The sequence below is a fragment of the Pseudophryne corroboree genome, chromosome 6 (genome assembly GCF_028390025.1).
Source record: "Pseudophryne corroboree isolate aPseCor3 chromosome 6, aPseCor3.hap2, whole genome shotgun sequence".
In the NCBI taxonomy this organism is placed as follows: domain Eukaryota; kingdom Metazoa; phylum Chordata; class Amphibia; order Anura; family Myobatrachidae; genus Pseudophryne; species Pseudophryne corroboree.
In genome coordinates, this window is record NC_086449.1 from 528,908,003 (window position 1) to 528,933,288 (window position 25,286).

At 48.0% G+C, this 25,286-nt stretch overlaps 1 protein-coding gene across 2 annotated transcripts in view; it reads right to left on the reverse strand.

Annotated features, from left to right (window-relative positions):
- Positions 1–25,286, reverse strand: part of N6AMT1 (N-6 adenine-specific DNA methyltransferase 1) — a 43,205-nt gene that overhangs the window by 12,136 nt on the left and 5,783 nt on the right. For both annotated transcript variants that reach the window (XM_063927569.1, XM_063927568.1), the window contains one exon: positions 12,328–12,418. In XM_063927569.1, the coding sequence (XP_063783639.1) occupies positions 12,328–12,418 (91 nt within the window). The remainder of the gene's footprint in view (positions 1–12,327; positions 12,419–25,286) is intronic.

The following is a 25,286-nucleotide window of genomic DNA, read 5'->3' on the forward strand; positions in this document are numbered from 1 at the left end:
CTCCTGCTTCTTGTGCCACCCTGTGTTTACGTGGGTGACTGCCATGATGTTGTCCGACTGGATCAACACCGGCTGACCTTGAAGCAGAGGTCTTGCTAAGCTTAGAGCATTGTAAATGGCCCTTAGCTTCAGGATATTTATGTGAAGTGATGTCTCCAGGCTTGACCATAAGCCCTGGAAATTCCTTCCCTGTGTGACTGCTCCCCAGCCTCGCAGGCTGGCATCCGTGGTCACCAGGACCCAGTCCTGAATGCCGAATCTGCGGCCCTCTAGAAGATGAGCACTCTGCAACCACCACAGGAGGGACACCCTTGTTCTTGGTGACAGGGTTATCCGCTGATGCATCTGAAGATGCGACCCGGACCATTTGTCCAGCAGGTCCCACTGGAAAGTTCTTGCGTGGAATCTGCCGAATGGGATTGCTTCGTAGGAAGCCACCATTTTACCCAGAACCCTTGTGCATTGATGCACTGAGACTTGGCTCGGTTTTAGGAGGTTCCTGACTAGCTCGGATAACTCCCTGGCTTTCTCCTCCGGGAGAAACACCTTTTTCTGGACTGTGTCCAGGATCATCCCTAGGAACAGAAGACGAGTCGTCTGAACCAGCTGCGATTTTGGAATATTGAGAATCCAATCGTGCTGCCGCAACACTACCTGAGATAGTGCTACACCGACCTCCAACTGTTCCCTGGATCTTACCCTTATCAGGGAATCGTCCAAGTAAGGGATAACTAAAATTCCCTTCCTTCGAAGGAATATCATCATTTCGGCCATTACCTTGGTAAAGACCCGGGGTGCCGTGGACCATCCATACGGCAGCGTCTGAACTGATAGTGACAGTTCTGTACCATAAACCTGAGGTACCCTTGGTGAGAAGGGTAAATTTGGACATGAAGGTAAGCATCCTTGATGTCCCGAGACATCATGTAGTCCCCTTCTTCCAGGTTCGCAATCACTGCTCTGAGTGACTCAATCTTGAATTTGAACCTCTGTATGTAAGTGTTCAAAGATTTTAGATTTAGAATCGGTCTCACCGAGCCGTCCGGCTTCGGTACCACAACAGTGTGGAATAATACCCCGTTCCCTGTTGCAGGAGGGGTACCTTGATTATCACCTGCTGGGAATACAGCTTGTGAATGGCTTCCAAAACTGTCTCCCTGTCAGAAGGAGACATTGGTAAAGCCGACTTTAGGAAACGGCGAGGGGGAGACGTCTCGAATTCCAATTTGTACCCCTGAGATATCACCTGAAGGATCCAGGGGTCTACTTGCGAGTGAGCCCACTGCGCGCTGAAATTCATTGAGACGGGCCCCCCACCGTGCCCGATTCTGCTTGTAAAGCCCCAGCGTCATACTGAGGGCTTGGCAGAGGCAGGAGAGGGTTTCTGTTCCTGGGAACTGGCTGATTTCTGCAGCCTTTTTCCTCTCCCTCTGTCACGGGGCAGAAATGAGGAACCTTTTGCCCGCTTGTCCACGAAAAGACTGCGCCTGATAATACGGCGTCTTCTCATGTTGAGAGGCGACCTGGGGTACAAACGTGGATTTCCCAGCTGTTGCCGTGGCCACCAGGTCTGAAAGACCGACCCCAAATAACTCCTCCCCTTAATAAGGCAATACTTCCAAATGCCGTTTGAAATCCGCATCACCTGACCACTGTCGTGTCCATAACCCTCTACTGGTAGAAATGGACAACGCACTTAGACTTGATGCCAGTCGGCAAATATTCCGCTGTGCATCACGCATATATAGAAATGCATCTTTTAAATGCTCTATAGGCAAAAATATACTGTCCCTATCTAGGGTATCAATATTTTCAGTCAGGGAATCCGACCACGCCAACCCAGCACTGCACATCCAGGCTGAGGCGATTGCTGGTCGCAGTATAACACCAGTATGTGTGTAAATACATTTTAGGATACCCTCCTGCTTTCTATCAGCAGGATCCTTAAGGGCGGCCATCTCAGGAGAGGGTAGAGCCCTTACAAGCGTGTGAGCGCTTTATCCACCCTAGGGGGTGTTTCCCAACGCACCCTAACCTCTGGCGGGAAAGGATATAATGCCAATAACATTTTAGAAATTATCAGTTGTTATCGGGGGAAACCCACGCATCATCACACACCTCATTTAATTTCTCAGATTCAGGAAAACTACAGGTAGTTTTTCCTCACCGAACATAATACCCCTTTTTGGTGGTACTCGTATTATCAGAAATGTGTAAAACATTTTTCATTGCCTCAATCATGTAACTTGTGGCCCTACTGGAAGTCACATTTGTCTCTTCACCGTCGACACTGGAGTCAGTATCCGTGTCGGCGTCTATATCTGCCATCTGAGGTAACGGGCGCTTTAGAGCCCCTGACGGCCTATGAGACGTCTGGACAGGCACAAGCTGAGTAGCCGGCTGTCTCATGTCAACCACTGTCTTTTATACAGAGCTGACACTGTCACGTAATTCCTTCCAACAGTTCATCCACTCAGGTGTCGACCCCCTAGGGGGTGACATCACTATTACAGGCAATCTGCTCCGTCTCCACATCATTTTTCTCCTCATACATGTCGACACAAACGTACCGACACACAGCACAGACACAGGGAATGCTCTGATAGAGGACAGGACCCCACTAGCCCTTTGGGGAGACAGAGGGAGAGTTTGCCAGCACACACCAGAGCGCTATATATATACAGGGATAACCTTATATAAGTGTTTTTCCCCTTATAGCTGCTGTAATTTCAATACTGCGCGTAATTAGTGCCCCCCTCTCTTTTTTAACCCTTTCTGTAGTGTAGTGACTGCAGAGGAGAGCCAGGGAGCTTCCCTCCAACGGAGCTGTGTGGGAAAATGGCGCCAGTGTGCTGAGGAGATAAGGCCGCCGATAAGGGGGCGGAGCCTATCTCCCGTTTTCCTATGAATTCTGGCAGGGGTTAAATGCATCCATATAGCCCAGGAGCTATATGTGATGTATTTTTTGCCATCTAAGGTATTTTTATTGCGTCTCAGGGCGCCCCCCCCCCAGCGCCCTGCACCCTCAGTGACCGGAGTGTGAAGTGTGCGGAGAGCAATGGCGCACAGCTGCGGTGCTGTGCGCTACCTTATTGAAGACAGGACGTCTTCTGCCGCCGATTTTCCGGACCTCTTCTGCTCTTCTGGCTCTGTAAGGGGGACGGCGGCGCGGCTCTGGGACCCATCCATGGCTGGGCCTGTGATCGTCCCTCTGGAGCTAATGTCCAGTAGCCTAAGAAGCCCAATCCACTCTGCACGCAGGTGAGTTCGCTTCTTCTCCCCTTAGTCCCTCGATGCAGTGAGCCTGTTGCCAGCAGGACTCACTGAAAATAAAAAACCTAATTTAAACTTTTACTCTAAGCAGCTCAGGAGAGCCACCTAGATTGCACCCTTCTCGTTCGGGCACAAAAATCTAACTGAGGCTTGGAGGAGGGTCATAGGGGGAGGAGCCAGTGCACACCAGCTAGTCCTAAAGCTTTTACTTTTGTGCCCAGTCTCCTGCGGAGCCGCTATTCCCCATGGTCCTTTCGGAGTTCCCAGCATCCACTAGGACGTCAGAGAAAAGCACTATACAGTTGAAGCCCTGGGTGATATTTTATACAGGTTGAGTGTCCCTTATCCAAAATGCTTGGGACCAGAAGTATTTTGGATATCGGATTTTTCCGTATTTTGGAATAATTGCATACCATAATGAGATATCATGGTGATGGGACCTAAATATAAGCACAGAATGCATTTATGTTTCATATACACCTTATAATCACACCCGGAAGATAATTTTAGCCAATATTTTTAATAACTTTGTGCATTAAACAAAGTGTGTGTACATTCACACAATTTATGTTTCATATACACCTTGTACACAGCCTGAAGGTCATTTAATACAATATTTTTTTTAATAACTTTGTGTATTAAACAAAGTTTGTGTACACTGAGCCATCAGAAAACAAAGGTTTCACTATTTCACTCTCTCAAAAAATTCCGTATTTCCGAATATTTGGATATGGGATACTCAACCTGTATTATTAGAGGTTTACTAAACAAGCTGTAATATAACTATTCTCAAGAGAAATTAGATTTATTGTGCAGATATACTGTACTAAGGGCCTAATTCAGACCTGATCGCTCGCTAGGGTTTTTTGCACTGCTGCGAGCAGATAGTCGCCGCCCATAGGGGAGTGTATTTTCGCTTTGCAAGTGTGCGATCGCATGTGCAGCCGGGCGGTACAAAAAAAGTTTTGTGCAGTTTCTGAGTTGCCCAGAACTTCCTCAGCCACTGCGATCACTTCAGCCTGCCCAGGGCTGAAACGGACGTCAGACACCCGCCCTGCAAATGCTTGGACACGCCTGTGTTTTTCCAAACACTCCCAGAAAACGGTCAGTTGCCACCCACAAACGCCTTCTTCCTGTCAATCTCTTTGCGATCGGCTGTGCGAACGGATTCTTCGTACAATCCATCGCTGGGTAATGATCCGCTTTGTACCCGTACGACGCACCTGCGCATTGCTGTGTATACGCATGCGCAGTTCTGACCTGATCGCAGCAAAAAACCTAGTGTGCGATCAGGTCTGAATGACCCCCTAAGTATGTAGTAACTGAAAGAAGTCCCCTTAACAAAGAGTATATTTTACCTTTCATGTCAAAGCAATCCACTGTAGTAGTGCATCCGGAAAGTATTCACAGTGCTTCACTTTTTCCACATTTTGTTATGTTACAGCCTTATTCCAAAATGGAATAAATTCATTTTTTCCCTCTCAAATTTCTAAACACAATATCCCATAATGACAACGTGACAAGTTTTTTTTTTTTTTAAATTTATTAAAAATAAAAATAGGGATTTTTGTTTACTTACCGTAAAATCTCTTTCTCTGATTCCATCTGGGGGACGCTGCGCAGTTACTTGTGGGTTAGAGGTGTGTGGTTGTGGAGTTTGGCACAGAACTATTAAGAACTGGCCCCTCCCCCCTCTAACCCCTCCCATCTCCTTCCTGCCCAGCCAGCACCTCAGTTAACGTTTAGCCAAGCCAAAGGAGATAGACCGAAAAAAAAAATTACTGGTTAAACCAGACAACCATATGGGAGGGATCGCAGCGTCCCCCAGATGGAATCAGAGAAAGAGATTTTACGGTAAGTAAACAAAAATCCCTATTTCTCTTTCATCCATCTGGGGGACGCTGCGCAGTTACTTGTGGGATTTCCCAAAGCAAGCTAATGAGAGGAGGGAGAAGTAGACGGCATAGCCGTCTGTAAAATTTGACGCCCAACAGAGGCAGTTTCCAAATTGAAAATATGAAAAAAACGGTAAACCCTTTTTGAACCGTATGCACAGGCGACCAAGTCGCCGCCCTACATAGCTGCTCAATAGATGTATTCCCGCGAGCAGCCCAAGAAGCTCCAACTCGAATGAGCTGGAATCGATTCAGAAATTGAAATATCAGAAAACTGTTTTTATGGCGAAATCACCCAACGAGCCACTGTGTTCTTGGAAGCCGACCAATCTCGTTTGGGCGCATCAATTAAAAACTAACAATGCAGCCGTACGACCGACAGGATTTGGACAAGATAAATAAATCCGTAAGGCCCTGAGCATATCTAAGAGAGCCAAATGGGAATCCTCCCCGGAAGGAGAAGGAGTAAACGCTGGAGGGACAATGTCCTAATTTAGATGAAACGCTGACACAACTTTCGTAAGGAAGGAAGGTTTTTGTTCGCAGAATCACCCGGCTATCATGAAACCTCAACAAGGGTGGTCTGCAAGAAAGAGCTGTCCATGCAGACACTCGCCCTGCGGAGGCAATTGTCAATAGGAAGACAACTTTTGAACGTTAGATACCGCAATTTTACAGATTCCAAATAGCTCAAATGGAGAATACTGAAGAGCCGTAAAGACTAAGTTACAGTCCCAAGGGGGAACCAGAGGAACAAAAGGTGGCTGAATCCGAAGAACTCCCTGAAGGAACGTCTGAACTTCTGGAAAGATAGCCAGTCTCTTTTGAAAGAAAGAACCGATAAGTCAGAAACTTGACCCTTCAGTGAAGAAGTCTCAGACCCTTATTGAGACCCTCCTGAAGGAAGTATAAACCGACGAGGAATACGAAACAAATCCGGTGTTAAACCACGCTTTTGACACCAATCAATGTAAATACGCTATACTCGGTGGTATACTCTAGAAGTCACCGTTTTTTTTGTTTTTGTTTTTTTTTTTAGCCTGAGACATCGTCTACACAACAAGACGAGAAAAAAACCCTTTTCCCTTAAAAGGTTGGGTTCAAGAACCAAATCGTCAAAGCCAGCCGACCCAATCTGGGCGGTGACCTGGTCCTTGAATCAGAAGATCCGGACACAGAGGGAGTCGGAATGGTTCCTTGACGACCATATTGTGACGCAGAATGAACCACTGTCAGCGTGGCCAAGCTGAGGCTACCCAAATGATTGGGAGACCTTCTTACTGAATGCGTTTAAGCAGACGTGGAATCAGTGGAAATGGTGGAAACACATATCCCAGTTGAAAGTGCCACGGGGCTGTCAGTGCATCGATTAGAATTGCTTGAGGGTCCTGAGTACGCGATCCGTAGAGAGGAAGATTATTATTTAGACGAGACGCCATCAGATCTACATCGGGCAACCCCCACCGGGCTACTAGAGTCAGAAACACCTCCTGGTGAAACTCCCACTCTCCCGGATGCATCGTGTGACTGCTTAAGAAATCCGCTTCCCAGTTCTCGATTTCTGGAATATGAATCGCGAATATGGCCAGGAACCAATGTCCCGCCCATGTGAGAGTCTGAGCGACTTCTTTCATTGCGGATCAGCTTCGAGTACCTACTTCCTTGTTTATGTAAGCAACTGCTGAGGCGCTGTCAGACTGAATCCGCACTGGATGACCTTGAACCATGGTTTGAATCCGAAGTAGTGCATACCGGATTGTCCGTAACTCCAAGATGCTGATCTGCAACTTTAACTCTTGACTGGTCCAGAGTCCCTGAAAGTGATGAGTCTGAAACACCGCCCCCCAACCTCTGAGGCCGGTGTTTGTGGTGACCATCACCCAAGACCAAATTGTGAACGGAACTACTTTGGTCAAATTGTATCTGTGAAACCCCCAGCGAAGCGACTGACGAGTCTGTACAGACACGTGGACCAACAGTAATTCAAGATGAGGCCCTGTCCGAGTCCAACAGTTGAGAATCTGAGTCTGAAAAGGGTCGAGTCTGAAACGTGGCATATGGAACTGCCTTGAAGGTTGCCACCATCTTGTCTCACTTGCATGCAACGGAGAACCGAAACCACCGGTAAATGTAGCCGTGTTCGAATTCTGGACTGTATGTCCTGAATCTTGTCCTGAGGAAGAACCACTTTTCTGGTTGTTGGTGTCGAATAAAAGTCCCAGAAACATCATCTTCCGGGAAGGAAGCAAAGATGACTTCAGACAATAAATTATTCATCCGAATGACCGCAGAGACTCCATAGCGAGACGCAAGTTCTGATGAAGAATCCACCCTGCCTTGATCAACAGATTACCCAAATACAGAATAATGTTGATTCCCTGCCTGAAACTGAAAATGTCAAGGCCGACCGCGAATCTCAGAAGAGATTGATGACCCGTCCAAATAGAAACAAGCAGATAGGCGTCTTACGTCCAATTAGGCCAAATATCCCCGTTTCCTTGGCGACAATAACCGAGAGGATGGATTCCATTTTGAACTTTTGGGTTGAAATGAACCCTCCAGTTTGTCCACGAGTAAAATCCCGACCTCTCTGCCGAGCGGGACCTAGAAGAATTACTTCATTTCGTAAGCAAAATGGCTGTTGCATGATGAAGAGCTCGACGTCCGAAGGAACCATTTGAAAGAGGAGTGATGAACACCCGATATGGGACTGGGTCCTCGTTTCGATAGGAACCACCCTCCTTTGAACTGTAGTAACCGAGTCTCAACCGTCACTGACTCCTCCGAGGATCGTGAACCGTCATGCAGTAGGTTTGTTGGCAGGTTAACGTCTACCTCTGAATGCCTCCCTTCGTGGGTATCCCCTGTATATGAAAGTACCGGAACCTTGTAGAATTCGGTTTCGGAGGAGCAACTGGAAGAAAGGGGTTCCTTCTGTAGAATGTGAGATAATCTTCTTTGATTCCGACCTAAAGAGTACTCACCTTCAAATGGTACCGCCGACAAGGTCTGTTTGGGGTCAAAATCGGCCTTCCAAACCCGAGACCAAAGAGACCGTCTTGTTGTCACGGTCAAGGCAGAAATACGGGATTGTAGCGCAGCAGGATCAACAAAGGCCTCACCCACATAAGTAAGAACCTTCTGAAATCTGTTCTGTTAATTGAATGGCTTCCGATGGATCGTCAGACTACCTTCCAGAGATGACCTGTGCTAGTCAGTCATCCGCGGCCTTGAGGACCCAAGCGCCAGCTAAAAGTGGTTGAAGAGAAACACCTGATAAAGAAAACAGATTTAGGCATTGCTTCCATCTGATCTTTCAACGTCACAGACTGTACAGAAGGAATAACCGTAGTTCCTGCTAAATTTGAAATGGGAACGTCTACCTTTTGGCCTGTTTCCCAAAATCTGATATCCTCTCTGTAAAAGGATATAGAAATTTTTTATGCCGTAGGGGATTGGAAACGAGAATCCGGCTTAAGTCAGGCTCCTTTAAAATATCCCTGTTATTAAGGTGACGGATGGAGTCTATCAGCAATCTAACAGCTGAGCTAGTAGAAAAGTCATCTTCCCAGACCGAAATCTCGCCCCACTTTGGGTCTACTTCCCCTTTTTATACAAACTACACCTGAACATTGTTCTAGGTGCATGCAGACAGCACATGCGTTGTGTCAATCAGAACCCCCCAGAAAGTTATAGCGGCAACGGCTATGGCCGTTTTGTGGCAGAAGAACTGCCGGCAGAGTTTACAAACTTGTTTTGGGATTGAATTAAATTAGCAAGACATCTGCCCATATTTTAAGCCCACACCAGATGTCTCTGATCCAAGCAGACAGACTGATCCGCGGAAACTCCCTGTTGGATCACCACAGATGCACCAGAGCATGAAGCACAGAGGGTATCAGCATCCGCTTTACCCTTAGCTAGCCTTGACTCATGACGTATTGACATAATTAAACTTTATTTTATTTATTTATTTATTTTCTTTAAACAAGTGCACTACAAACGAACTATAAGCTCAGAGTAATTTGTGCAAAAATTAAATCTGTTAACTCTCATTACAAGTGTAGAGTAACACTATGCCCCCAAAGTATACTTGCTGTTAGGTGTGTGCTGCACAGCGCCCCTTGTACTGTCTCCGTAGAAGATGGCGCCCGGTGCTTTGCAGACGCTGGCCGGGAGGGCGCGCAAGGCAGTGCAGGGCGGGAATCCGTCCTTTTGAAGTAAGCGCCGCGTCCCCCTGCTATAGCCGGAAGCCTGCGTCTCCTGCTCACTGCTACATCCAGCGGCTCCCCAGCGGCTCTGATCGGGCAGTGGCACCCGCACACCGCTATATACAGCGGCTGTGTTCGGGTAGCGGCTTTGTTCGGGCAGCTGCTCCCGCGCACCGCTACATACAGCGGCTCTGTGCGGGCAGCCTCTAGCGATCCCCCGGAGAGTGACTCACCACTCTCTTCCCCTTTCCTTCAGTTAAATGTAACATTGCCCAGACTTTGTGAACCAGCAGTTACAGCCAGTGACAGTCTACTTATAGCTAGGGAAGGAGCACTGGCCCTCTAGTCTATAGAATGTCTGGTCAAAACACAGTGGAATATGGTACTGCACTCCAACGCTCACCTCTGGAGAGAGAGCGGAGGGGGAGGGGGGGGGGGGGGGGGGGGGGAGAGGCACACAAGTATTAATACAAATATTCTATATTATATATTCTATATTATATAGGGAAGGATAGACCAATACTGTCAGAGACAGATTGTGTCTATCCTGTACCTCCTCACTGCCGACTTCTTAGGAACAGGAATCCAGCCCCAGTGACCGAAGTGTGGTGGCTTTCAGCGGCAGAACAGAGTGGGAATCTCTAGCTAACCCCACTCTAGTAGCACCTGTCACCTGTATACAGGGACTAGGCACTCCAAGTGATAAAATAATAAAAGACCTAACTAAAATCTTCATGAGAGAAAAATCTGTGTCTGTACTCCACAGGCACAAAACTAAAACTGAGGTGCTGGCTGGGCAGGAAGGAGATGGGAGGGGTTAGAGGGGGGAGGGGTCAGTTCTTAATAGTTCTGTGCCAAACTCCACAACCACACACCTCTAACCCACAAGTAACTGCGCAGCGTCCCCCAGATGGATGAAAGAGAAAACTAAGAAATCACATATACATAAGTATTCACAGCCTTTGCTATGAAGCTCAAAATTGAGCTCATGTGCATCCTGTTTCCACTGATCATCTTTGAGATGTTCCTACAGCTTAATTGGAGTCCACCTGTGGTAAATTCAGTGACTGGACATGAATTGGAAAGGCACGCACCTGTCTATAAAAGGTCCCACACTTGACAGTGCATGTCTGAGCACAAACCAAGCATGAAATCAAAAGGAATTGTCTGTATACCACCAAGACAGGATCGTCTCGAGGCACAAATCTGGGGAAGGGTACAGAAAAATATCGGCTGCTTTGAAGGTTCCAAAGAGCACAGTGGCCTCCATCATCCGTAAATGGAAGAAGTTTGGAACCACCAGGACTCTTCCTAGAGCTGGCTGGCCGTCTAAACTGAGCGATCAGGGGAGAAGGGCCCTAGTTGGGAGGGGTGACCAAGAACCAGATGGTCACTCTGTCAGAGCTACAGCATTCCTCTGTGGAGAGAGGAGAACCTTGCAGAAGGACAACATCTCTGCAGCAATCCACCAATCAGGCCTGTATGGTAGAGTGGCCAGACAGAAACCACTCCTTAATAAAAAGCACATGGCAGCCTCCCTGGAGTTTGCCAAAATGCACCTGAAGGACTCTCAGACCATGAGAAACATAATTATCTGGTCTGATGAGACAAAGATTGAACTCTTTGGCATGACTGTCAGGCGTCATGTTTGGAGGAAACCAGGCACTGCTCATCACCAAGCCAATACCATCCCTACAGTGAAGCATGGTGGTGGCAGCATCATGCTGTGGGGATGTTTTTCAGCGGCAGGAACTGGGAGACTAGTCAGGATAGAGAGAAAGATGAATGCAGCAATGTACAGCGACATCCTTATAAAAAACTGCTTCAGAGCACTCTTGACCGCAGACTTGGCAACAGTTCATCTTTTAGCAAGACAACGACCCTAACCACACAGCCAGGATATCAAAGGAGTGTCTTCAGGACAACTCTGTGAATTTCCTTGAGTGGCCCAGCCAGAACCCAGACTTGAATCCAATTGAACATATCTGGAGAGTTCTGAAAATGGCTGTGCACCAACGCTTCCCATCCAACCTGATGGAGCTTGAGAAGTGCTGCAAAGAGGAATCGGCGAAAATGCCCAAAGATAGGTGTACCAAGCTTGTGGCATCATATTCAAAAAAACTTGAGGCTGTAATTGCTGCCAAAGGTGCATCAACAAAGTATTGAGCAAAGGCTGTGAATACTTATGTACACGTGATTTCTTAGTTTTTTATTTTTAATAAATTTGCAAAAATCTCTAAAAAACCTTTTTCGCGTTGTTATTATGGGGTATTGTGTGTAGAATTTTGAGGTAAAAGATGAATTTATTCCATTTTGGAATAAGGCTGTAACAAAACAAAATGTGGAAAAAAGTAAAACGCTATGAATACTTTCCAGATGCACTGTATATGGATGGCACATTACCTTTGAAAGTATATCACTCTTTCAGCATCAAAAGCTAACGCCAAACAAGCTGGCCTTATTCTCTCCAATACACAAACATTTTTTATTTTACTTTATAAAATATTTTAACCGACGTTCATCGAGAGTAAACTGCTTTTTAATGTGTATTGGAGCATAATGTAATTGAAGTTGGAATAATAGGTGACAAATACATTTAGTACAAATAGTAAGCTTTTTCTTGCTATGTAAGCCTAATTTATCACATCAGTAAATGTCTAGAATAAAACATGCTTGTTGGGCAACGTTTTTTTGACAGCAATCATGTTCTGTGGATTTGACGCTCACTATAGGGCTGTAAAATAATTTTGTTAAGGTATCTTCGATTATATTGTTTTTTTTTCTAGTTTTGTTTTGTATGGAGTTCAGTGCAGGCAACACTATAGACTCTAGGACAAGGTCTCCAGTTTAGCCAAAATAACAGAAAAAGAAAAGCTCTAAAATATTTCATGTAAAAAAATAAAAGGACAACATCTCTGCATAATTAAATAGTGATAGTAATTATTTACCAAGTCAGTAATAACTGGGTCAATGCGCAGTCTGTTGATCTGTGCTGTCTCCAGGGCACATGCTGCTGCTGATGGATTTATATCTGTACATCTGAAATAAAAGCACATTTGTACTATATGTATGCTATTCAGTACTTTTGTTTGGCTTTACAGAAACTTGCAGAGTCTCTACACTAAACATCAGTATGCCAACCTAAGCCTAAACTCTAACATTTGTGTAAGTATATGAAAATAACTGTATTTCATATGACGTGACCTCAAAGCATCCCCTTTCTCCATACTTGCTGCAAGACAGTTCAACTGTACATGCTTATGCTATGGGCTTCTTAAGCACTAAAATGTATGAATGAAAGCAGTGTGCCTAGGTAGACATCTTTTTAAATATTTGAAAAAAAAAAATAAGAATTTACTCACCGGTAATTCTATTTCTCGTAGTCCGTAGTGGATGCTGGGAACTCCGTAAGGACCATGGGGAATAGCGGGCTCCGAATGGGCCTTTACAGATTTTGGCTGTGGTATGCCTGCCACAGAATGTGCAAGCTGAATTGTACTACAAATCCAGCGAGCAATAGACTGCTTAGAAGCAGGAGCACCCAGCTTGTTGGGTGCATACAGGATAAACAGCGAGTCAGATTTTCTGACTCCAGCCGTCCTGGAAACATATATTTTCAGGGCCCTGACAACGTCTAACAACTTGGAGTCCTCCAATTCACTAGTAGCCGCCGGCACCACAATAGGCTGGTTCAGGTGAAACGCTGACACCACCTTAGGGAAAAATTGGGGACGAGTCCTCAACTCTGCCCTATCCATATGGAAAATCAGATAAGGGCTTTTACATGATAAAGCCGCCAATTCTGACACTCGCCTGGCTGAAGCCAAGGCTAATAACATGACCACTTTCCACGTGAGATATTTCAGATCCACGGTTTTAAGTGGCTCAAACCAATGCGATTTTAAGAAACTCAACATCACGTTGAGATCCCAAGGTGCCACTGGAGGCACAAACGGGGGCTGAATATGCAGCACTCCTTTTACAAAAGTCTGAACTTCAGGTACTGAAGCTAGTTCTTTTTGAAAGAAAATCGACAGAGCCGAGATCTGTACTTTAATGGAGCCTAGTTTTAGGCCCATATCCACTCCTGCTTGCAGGAAATGCAGAAATCGACCTAGTTGAAATTCCTCTGTTGGGGCCTTATTGGCCTCGCACCATGCAACATATTTTCGCCATATACGGTGATAATGCGTTGCCGTAACATCTTTCCTGGCCTTAATAAGCGTAGGAATGACTTCTTCCGGAATACCCTTTTCCTTCAGGATCCGGTGTTCAACCGCCATGCCGTCAAACGCAGCCGCGGTAAGTCTTGGAACAGACAGGGCCCCTGCTGTAGCAGGTCCTGTCTGAGCGGTAGAGGCCACGGGTCCTCTGAGAGCATCTCTTGAAGTGCCGGGTACCACGCTCGTCTTGGCCAATCCGGAACCACGAGAATTGTGTTTACTCCTCGCTTTCTTATTATTCTCAATACCTTTGGTATGAGAGGCAGAGGAGGGAACACATAAACCGACTGGTACACCCACGGTGTCACTAGAGCGTCCACAGCTATCGCCTGAGGGTCCCTTGACCTGGCGCAATATCTTTTTAACTTTTTGTTGAGGTGGGACGCCATCATGTCCACCTGTGGCCTTTCCCAACGGTTTACCAGCATCTGGAAGACTTCTGGATGAAGTCCCCACTCTCCCGGGTGGAGGTCGTGTCTGCTGAGGAAGTCTGCTTCCCAGTTGTCCACTCCCGGAATGAACACTGCTGACAGTGCTAGTACATGATTCTCCGCCCATCGGAGAATTCTTGTGGCTTCTGCCATCGCCATCCTGCTTCTTGTGCCGCCCTGTTGATTTACATGGGCGACTGCCGTGATGTTGTCTGACTGGATCAGCACCGGCTGGTGTAGGAGCAGGGATTTTGCTTGACTTAGGGCATTGTAGATGGCCCTTAGTTCCAGAATATTTATGTGAAGGGAAGTCTCCTGACTCGACCATAGTCCTTGGAAGTTTCTTCCCTGTGTGACTGCCCCCCAGCCTCGAAGGCTGGCATCCGTGGTCACCAGGACCCAGTCCTGTATGCCGAACCTGCGGCCCTCTAGAAGATGGGCACTCTGCAGCCACCACAGTAGAGACACCCTGGTTCTTGGAGACAGGGTTATTAAGCGATGCATCTGAAGATGCGATCTGGACCACTGGTCCAACAGGTCCCACTGAAAGATTCTGGCATGGAACCTGCCGAAGGGAATTGCTTCGTAAGAAGCCACCATCTTTCCCAGGACCCGCGTGCAGCGATGCACTGATACCTGTTTTGGTTTCAGGAGGTCTCTGACTAGAGATGACAACTCCCTGGCTTTCTCCTCCGGGAGAAACACTTTTTTCTGGACTGTATCCAGAATCATACCCAGGAACAGTAGCCGTGTCGTCGGAACCAGCTGTGACTTTGGGATATTCAGAATCCAGCCGTGCTGGTGCAGCACTTCCTGAGATAGTGCTACTCCCACCAACAACTGTTCCTTGGACCTCGCTTTTATTAGGAGATCGTCCAAGTACGGGATAATTAAAACTCCCTTTCTTCGAAGGAGTATCATCATTTCCGCCATAACCTTGGTAAATACCCTCGGTGCCGTGGACAGTCCAAACGGCAGCGTCTGGAATTGGTAATGGCAATCCTGTACCACAAATCTGAGGTACTCCTGGTGAGGATGGTAAATGGGGACATGCAAGTAAGCATCCTTGATGTCCAGGGATACCATGTAATCCCCCTCGTCCAGGCTTGCAATAACCGCCCTGAGCGATTCCATCTTGAACTTGAATTTCTTTATGTATGTGTTCAAGGATTTCAAATTTAGAATGGGTCTCACCGAACCGTCCGGTTTCGGTACCACAAATAGTGTGGAATAATAACCCCGGCCTTGTTGAAGTAGGGGTACCTTGATTATCACCTGCTGGGAATACAGCTTGTGAATTGCCGCTAGCACCGCCTCCCTGTCTGAGGGAGCAATCGGCAAGGCAGATTTTAGGAACCGGTGGGGTGGGGACGCCTCGAATTCCAGCTTGTACCCCTGATATACTATTTGCAGGATCCAGGGATCCACCTGTGAGCGAACCCACTGATCGCTGAAATTTTTGAGGCGACCCCCCACCGTACCTGGCTCCGCCTGTGGAGCCCAACCGTCATGCGGCGGACTTGGAAGAAGAAGCGGGGGAGGACTTTTGCTCCTGGGAACCTGCTGTTTGTTGCAGCCTTTTTCCCCTACCTCTGCCTCTGGACAGAAAAGACCCGCCTTTTCCACGCCTGTTTTTCTGGGTCCGAAAGGACTGAACCTGATAAAACGGCGCCTTCTTAGGCTGTGAGGGGACATGGGGTAAAAATGCTGACTTCCCAGACGTTGCTGTGGAAACTAGGTCCGAGAGACCATCCCCAAATAATTCCTCACCCTTATATGGTAACACTTCCATGTGCTTTTTTGAATCTGCATCTCCTGTCCACTGGCGAGTCCATAAGCCTCTCCTAGCAGAAATGGACAATGCACTTACTTTAGATGCCAGTCGGCAGATTTCCCTCTGTGCATCTCTCATATATAAGACTGAGTCTTTTATATGGTCTATGGTTAACAGGATCGTGTCTCTGTCTAATGTGTCAATATTTTCTGACAGTTTATCTGACCATGCAGCGGCAGCACTGCACATCCAAGCTGACGCAATAGCTGGCCTAAGTATAATGCCTGTGTGTGTATATACAGACTTCAGGATCGCCTCCTGCTTTCTATCAGCAGGTTCCTTGAGGGCGGCCGTATCCGGAGACGGTAGTGCCACCTTTTTAGACAAACGTGTGAGCGCTTTATCCACTCTAGGGGGTGTTTCCCAACGTGACCTATCCTCTGGCGGGAAAGGGAACGCCATTAGTACCTTCTTAGGAATTACCAATTTTTTATCAGGGAAAGCCCACGCTTCTTCACACACTTCATTTAATTCATCTGATGGGGGAAAAACTACGGGTAGTTTTTTCTCTCCAAACATAATACCCTTTTTAGTGGTACCTGTAGTTATATCAGAAATGTGTAACACCTCTTTCATTGCCTCAATCATGCAGTGAATGGCCTTAGTGGGCATCAGGTTAGACTCATCGTCGTCGACACTGGTGTCAGTATCAGTGTCGACATCTGGGTCTGCTTGAGGTAGCGGGCGTTTTAGAGCCCCTGACGACCCATGCGACGCCTGGGCAGGCACGAGCTGAGAAGTCGGCTGTCCCACATTTGGCATGTCGTCGATTTTCTTATATAAGGAGTCTATACGTGCACTCATTACTTTCCATAAGCCCATCCACTCAGGTGTCTGCCCCGCAGGGGGTGACATCCCTTCTAAAGGCATCTGCTCCGCCTCCACATCATTATCCTCATCAAACATGTCGACACAGCCGTACCGACACACCGCACACACACAAGGAAGGCTCCGAATGAGGACAGGACCCACAAAAGCCCTTTGGGGGGACAGAGTGAAAGTATGCCAGCACACACCAGAGCGCTATATAATGCAGGGACTAACTGAGTTATGTCCCCTATAGCTGCTTTTTATATTATATATATATTGCGCCCAAATTTAGTGCCCCCCCTCTCTGTTTTTACCCTGTTCTGTAGTGTAGACTGCAGGGGAGAGCCAGGGAGCTTCCTTCCAGCGGATCTGTGAAGGAGAAATGGCGCCAGTGTGTCTGAGGGAGATAGCTCCACCCCTTTTCCGCGGCCTATTCTCCCGCTTTTTTTCTGGATTCTGGCAGGGGTATTTACCACATATATAGCCTCTGGGGCTATATATTGTGGTATTTTTGCCAGCCAAGGTGTTTTTATTGCTGCTCAGGGCGCCCCCCCCCAAGCGCCCTGCACCCTCAGTGACCGGAGTGTGAAGGGTGCATGAGGAGCAATGGCGCACAGCTGCAGTGCTGTGCGCTACCTTGGTGAAGACTGATGTCTTCTGCCGCCGTTTTTCCGTACTTCTTCTTGCTTCTGGCTCTGTAAGGGGGACGGCGGCGCGGCTCCGGGACCGAACACCAAGGACTGGGCCTGCGGTCGATCCCTCTGGAGCTAATGGTGTCCAGTAGCCTAAGAAGCCCAATCCGGCTGCAAGCAGGCGAGTTCGCTTCTATCTCCCCTTAGTCCCTCGCTGCAGTGAGCCTGTTGCCAGCAGGTCTCACTGAAAATAAAAAACCTAAAACTATACTTTCTTTCTAAGGGCTCAGGAGAGCCCCTAGTGTGCATCCAACCTCGGCCGGGCACGAAATCTAACTGAGGCTTGGAGGAGGGTCATAGTGGCAGGAGCCAGTGCACACCAGGTAGTCAAATCTTTCTAGAGTGCCCAGCCTCCTTCGGAGCCCGCTATTCCCCATGGTCCTTACGGAGTTCCCAGCATCCACTAGGACGTTAGAGAAATAGGATTTTAAATACCTACCAGTAAAACCTTTTCTCGTAGTCCATAAGGGATATTGAGGACAGATTAGTACAATGGGGTATAGATGGGTCCAAAGGAGCCAGTGCACTTTAAATTTCTTCAACTGGGTGTGCTGGCTCCTCCCCTCTATGCCTCCTCCTACAGGTCAGTTATAGGTAAATCACAATAGGTTGATTCAAGCAAAACACGGAGACCACCTTCGGCAGGAACTGCTGTCTAGTCCAGAGCTCCGCTCTGTTTTCGTAAAAGACCAAGTACGGATTTTTGCACGACAAAGCCCCCAATCTGAGACACACCTAGCAGAAGCCAGGGCCAGTAACATCACCGTTTTCCACGTGAGGTACTTATCTTCTACCATTGTCAGAGGTTCAAACCAGGAGGATTGTAGAAAGCGTAACACTACATCCAGATCCCAAGGTGCCGTAGGCGGCACGAATGGAGGTTGTATGTGAAGCACCCCTTGCAAGAAGGTCTGAACTTCCGGCAAGAGAGACAACTTCTTCTGGAAGAAGATGGAAAGAGCTGAAATGTTGACCTTAATGGATCCCAGACGTAAGCCTTTATCCACTCCAGCCTGCAGGAAACGTAGGAACCTTCGCAAGTGGAATTCCGCAGAGGGATATGTGCGTTCCTCGCACCAGGAGACATATCTCCGCCAGATATGATGATAGTGTTTTGACATCAAGGGTTTTCTGGCTTGCACCATAGTGGCAGTGACCTTCTTGGAAAGCCCTTCGTGAGCTAGGATATTCCGCTCAACTTCCATGCCGTCAAACGAAGCCACCGTAAGTCCGGGTAGACGAACGGTCCTTGTTGAAGAAGATCCCTTCTTAGTGGTAGAGGCCAAGGGTCCTCTACGGACATGTCCAAAAGAGCCACGTACCACGCTCTGCGGGGCCAATCCGGGGCAATCAAGATTGCTCTCACTCTTTGATGCCTGATCTGCTTGAGCACCCTTGGGATCAATAGAATCGGAAGAAACAGGTACACCAGCTGGTAAGGCCAAGGCGATGTCAGCGCATGCACTGCTTTCACCTGAGGGTCCCTGGTTTGGGAGCAATAGCAGCGAAGCTTCTTGTTGATGCGAGAGGCCATCAAGTTGACCTGTTGGCATCCCCACCTGTCGATCTATTGAAACACTTGAGAGTGTAGTCCCCACTCCCCTGGGTGGAGGTCGTGGCGACTCAGGAAGTCCACTCCCAGAATTAAGATCGCGGACAGTGCTCTTGCATTTCTTTCTGCCCAGAGGATTCTTGACACTTCTCGCATGCAGGCCCTGTATTTTGTCCCTCCTTGTTGATTGATGTACGCCACGGCTGTGGTGTTCTCCGACTGAACCTGGATCGCCCGATCCCGGAGTACAGGGGAGGCCTGAATCAGAGCATTGTAAATGGCCCGAAGTTCCAGGATGTTGATCGGAAGGAGGGCCTCTTGGGCAGACCACCTGCTCTGGAACTGCGCCCCCTGGGTGACAGCTCACCATCCTCTCAGACTTGCATCCGTCGTGAGGAGGATCCAATCCCGAATCCCAAAGCGGCGACCTTCCAGCAGGTTGGAAGACTGTAGCCACCACAGGAGGGAAATCCTGGCCTGGGGTGACAGCTGAATCATCCAGTGCTTCTGAAGATGGGAACCGGACCACTTGTTCAGGATGTCCAATTGGAACAATCTGGAATGAAACCTTTCCGAACTGAATCGCCTCGTACGAGGCCGCCGTCTTTCCCAACAATTTTATGCAAAGATGAATGGAGACTCGAGCAGGTCAGAGGACCATGTGAACCATTTCGTGAAGAGTTCTCACTTTTTCCTCTGGGAAGAACACTTTCTGTGCTACAGTATCCAGTAGCATCCCCAGAAACAGGAGCCGCTGAGACGGTTCCAGATGGGACTTCTGCAGGTTGAGGATCCACCCGTGGTGAGACAGAAGTTGGATAGTACGATCTATATGGAGCAATAGAAGCTCCATGGAACTCGCTTTTATCAGGAGATCATCCAGGTATGGAATTACATTGACCACCTGGACCCTGAGCTGAAACATTTCCCCATCACCTTCGTGAACACCCTCGGAGCTGTAGACAGGCCGAAGGGTAGCGCATGAAACTGGTAGTGATCATTCAGTAGGGCAAACTGCAGATAGGCCTGATGCGGAGGCCAAATTGGGATATGGAGGCAAGCGTCCTTGATATCCAGGGACACTAGGAATTCCTGTTGTTCCAGGCCTGCGATCACCGCTCTCAAAGATTCCATCTTGAATTTGAAAACCTTCAGGTAAGGATTCAAGGACTTCAGATTCAGAATGGGTCTCAGAGACCCGTCTGGTTTTGGTACTACGAACAGACTGGAGTAGTAACCTTGTCCTCGTTGTTGTAGGGGTACTGGAACAATGACCTGGGACTGGACCAACTTGTTGATGGCCAGTAGCAGCATACCTTGCATATTTTTCAAAGCTGGTAAGCTTGATTTGAAAAATCGTTGGGGAGGAGCACCGTCGAACTCCAGCTTGTAACCCTGAGAGATAAGGTCCCTTACCCAAGCATCTTGGCAGGAACCGTCCCAGATGTGGCTGTAGTGACGTCACCAAGCTCCCACCACAAGATCCCCTCGGGGTGGGTGGGCACCGTCATGCTGAAGTCTTTGCGGAAGCAGACTTGGTACTCTGATCCTGAGATCCGGCAATGACTGGTTTCTTAGGCTTACCTCTGGTGCCTCTAGCTGTGTTGGAGGCCCCCCCTAGCCCTAGATTGAAATCTAGAGGACCGAAAGGACTGAGTAGACAGTCCCGGGTAGGTACATCTAGCAAGCGGAGCTCCTGAAGGGAGAAACGTGGATTTCCCAGCAGTAGCTTTGAAGATCCATGCGTCCAATTCACCTCCAAAGAGCCATTCACCTGTAAAGGGAAGAGATTCCACATTACGTTTGGAGTTAGCGTCAGCAATCCACTGATGCAACCATATGGCTCTGCGCGCAGACACAGCCATAGCAGGGGTCCTAGCATTAATATTGCCAATCTCTTTAAGGGAGTCACAGAGGACTCTTGCCGTGTCCTGAATGCGTTTTAGAAAATTTACAGTAGTAACTAAGGTCATATCACGCGAAAGACCTTCCTGAATTTGAGAAGCCCAGGAATGAATTGCATGTGTCATCCAGCAAAAAGCAATGACCTGTCTATGAGCTACACCTGCAGCAGTGTAGATATATTTTAGAGTGGCCTCAATTTTTCTATCTGCCGGGTCCTTTACCGTAAAGGAGCCCGGAGCAGGAAGTACCGCCTTGTTAGAAAGGCGAGAGGCTGAGACATCCACTGCTGGAGATTCTTTCCAGAATTTTCTGCCTTCAGGGGCAAAGAGGGATGTATGCAGAAACCGTTTGGACACCTGATATTTTTTTATCTGGATTTTTCCAGGCTATTTTAAATAAGTCATCCAATTCCTTGGAATCCGGAAATGTGACTGTCAGTTTGTCTTGTGGGAGGAAAAATGACTGCCAAGTATTAGCACCCTCCAGGGGGAGCTTAAACACATCCCGAATAGCCAATATGAGGGGTTCAATACACTGGGTAGGGGTGGAATCCCCACTTATGGGATCCACATCATGCCCATCATCCTGTATATCATCATCAGTATCTGACAGTAGTGCAGGTAAAGCACGTTTTTGTGAACCTGCAATATACCGGGGGAGATGTTTAGCAGCTAGATTTGCCACTGCTTGTTGCAGTTCCTGAGTTTTATTGACATTTGCAGTGAGTCGAGATGACATATCAGACATCATAGTTTTAATAGCCCCCAGCCAGGAGGGCTCTTGACTCTCCCCCACATCGTTATCAGCATTTTGTGATGACTGACTACACTGATCACATGATATGGAGCCAGATGAGATGGGGAGAATCTAGCATTACATACACTGCATAGCTTCTGTTTTACCATTGTGAATAAGAAAAACAGGTACAATACACATACAACACAGCCTTAACTACAATACAAGCCGGTCCTATTGCATGCGAGAGGAGATACAGGAGAGAGGACACCAGCGCACCCAACGCTGCACAGCCCCAGTGAGGCTGGCAGCGTTTTATATATGTAAACAGTGAGAATGTATTATGAAAAATCCCTCAGAGGGATGTTACTTGTACACACTATAGCGGCTCTCCCCCTCTACACCCAGTACCAGTGATCCAGGGACTGTTATGGAGAAGCTGTTGAGGCTGCTGCTGCTATGCAGAGGAAGGCGCCAAAATGCCTGTGAGCCCGCTCTCATGTAGCTCCGCCCCCCACCATGGCGCCGGAGCTACTGTTTTATATTTATACTGGCCATGTCTCCCTATGTTTGTAGCCTCACATAAATGCTTGGTACAATGTATTTTAGCCAGTCTCACGCAGGGGCTACAGCGGGTCACCCCCAGGAGGGACCCGTACGCCTCACCCGCGCTTCAGCCGCACAATGAACCGGGGGACCCACCTAGTTGGGTCCCCAGTGAGTACTCACCACCGATGATCACCTTCAGGCAGCGTTAGCGGTGTGCGGCATGCTGCGGCTGCAACAGCCAAGGCGCCATGTCCCACTGAACAAACAGCCCCTTAGGACGGTGATCCTGCAGCGGGGAAGCGGCTCTGCACCTCAAGAGGCCGCTAACCATTCCCCCCACCCTAACTCCCACGGTGCAGGTATGCTGTTGCCCAAACAGCAAACCGAAAGAAATAAAACTTTAAAAGAATTTGAAGAAAAAAAACTCTGGAGCTAGCAGAGTGTGCATCCTCTCCTGAGGGCACTTTTTTCTAAACTGACCTGTAGGAGGAGGCATAGAGGGGGAGGAGCCAGCACACCCAGTTGAAGAAATTTAAAGTGCACTGGCTCCTTTGGACCAGTCTATACCCCATCGTACTAATCGGTCCCCAATATCCCTTTTGGATGCTAGAGAAATATATTTAAAAATTCTGCCATTTGGCCCAGAGGGGATTAGTAATGTGCTGCCGCTAGAGGTCAAAGTACTGGGAGCCCCCAAAATAGCCCCATTCAGGTTTGACCCAAGTGCAAGTAGATAATGCTTGTGGACTGCAATTTATGCTACAGATGCTCAAATGGATTGAGATCTGGACTTTGACATGGCCATTGTACAACATTCACCTTTAAGTTGTTCTACCACCGGAGTATTGCTTTGCCGTTGTGATCTGTTCATGTTTTCCAGGTCACCTAGCAGGTGCACAAGTGACCGCACTGCTCACTGACACATTTTATAAGATCCACAGGTGTAGCTAATTATTTCACTTGTGATTTTGTGAGGAGACCTGGCAAACTTGCACTGTTGGGGGGTCCTTGAGGACCAAGTTTGGGAACCATTGATCTAATGCAGAGGTTCTCAACTCCAGTCCTCAAGTACCACCAAGAAAATAAGAATTTACTCACCGGTAATTCTATTTCTCGTAGTCCGTAGTGGATGCTGGGAACTCCGTAAGGACCATGGGGAATAGCGGGCTCCGAAGGAGACTGGGCACTCTAAGAAAGAATTAGGACTACCTGGTGTGCACTGGCTCCTCCCTCTATGCCCCTCCTCCAGACCTCAGTTAGGGAAACTGTGCCCGGAAGAGCTGACACAATAAGGAAGGGATTTGGAATCCCGGGTAAGACTCATACCAGCCACACCAATCACACCGTACAACTCGTGATACTATATCCAGTTAACAGTATGAACAACAACTGAGCCTCACGAACAGATGGCTCATAACAATAACCCTTTAGTTAGGCAATAACTATATACAAGATTTGCAGACAATCCGCACTTGGGATGGGCGCCCAGCATCCACTACGGACTACGAGAAATAGAATTACCGGTGAGTAAATTCTTATTTTCTCTGACGTCCTAGTGGATGCTGGGAACTCCGTAAGGACCATGGGGATTATACCAAAGCTCCCAAACGGGCGGGAGAGTGCGGATGACTCTGCAGCACCGAATGAGCAAACTCAAGGTCCTCCTCAGCCAGGGTATCAAACTTGTAGAATTTTGCAAATGTGTTTGAACCCGACCAAGTAGCCGCTCGGCAAAGTTGTAAAGCCGAGACCCCTCGGGCAGCCGCCCAAGAAGAGCCCACTTTCCTCGTGGAATGGGCTTTTACAGATTTAGGATGCGACAGTCCAGCCGCAGAATGTGCAAGTTGAATCGTGCTACAGATCCAGCGAGCTATAGTCTGCTTAGAAGCAGGAGCACCCAGCTTGTTGGGTGCATACAGGATAAATAGCGAGTCAGTTTTCGTGACTCCAGCCATCCTGGAAACATATTTTCAGGGCCCTGACTACGTCCAGTAACTTGGAATCCTCCAAGTCCCAAGTAGCCGCAGGCACCACAATAGGTTGGTTCACATGAAAAGCTGAAACCACCTTAGGAAGGAATTGGGAACGAGTCCTCAATCCCGCCCTATCAATATGAAAAATCAGATAAGGGCTTTTACATGACAAAGCCGCCAATTCTGATACACGCCTGGCCGACGCCAAGGCCAACAGCATGACCACTTTCCACGTGAGGTATTTTAGCTCCACGGTTTTAAGTGGCTCAAACCAATGCGACTTTAGGAAATCCAACACCACGTTGAGATCCCACGGTGCCACTGGAGGCACAAAAGGGGGCTGAATATGCAGCACTCCCTTAACAAAAGTCTGAACTTCAGGCAGTGAAGCCAGTTCTTTTTGGAAGAAAATCGACAGAGCCGAGATCCGGACCTTAATGGAACCCAATTTTAGACCCATAGTCACTCCTGACTGTAGGAAGTGCAGAAATCGACCGAGCTGAAATTCCTCCGTTGGGGCCTTCCTGGCCTCACACCAAGCAACATATTTTCGCCATATGCGGTGATAATGTCTTACGGTCACAAACATCTTTCCTAGCTTTAATCAGCGTAGGAATTACTTCCTCCGGAATGCCCTTTTCTTTTAGGATCCGGTGTTCAACCGCCATGCCGTCAAACGCAGCCGCGGTAAGTCTTGGAACAGAAAGGGCCCCTGCTGCAGCAGGTCCTGTCTGAGCGGCAGAGGCCATGGGTCCTCTGAGATCATTTCTTGAAGTTCTGGGTACCAAGTTCTTCTTGGCCAATCCGGAACCACAAGTATAGTTCTTACTCCTCTCCTTCTTATTATTCTCAGTACCTTGGGTATGAGAGGCAGAGGAGGGAACACATAAACCGACTGGTACACCCACGGTGTCACTAGAGCGTCCACAGCTATCGCCTGAGGGTCCCTTGACCTGGCGCAATATCTTTTTAGCTTTTTGTTGAGGCGGGACGCCATCATGTCCACCTGTGGCCTTTCCCAACGGTGTACAATCATTTGGAAGACTTCTGGATGAAGTCCCCACTCTCCCGGGTGGAGGTCGTGCCTGCTGAGGAAGTCTGCTTCCCAGTTGTCCACTCCCGGAATGAACACTGCTGACAGTGCTAACACATGTTTTTCCGCCCATCGGAGAATCCTTGTGGCTTCTGCCATCGCCATCCTGC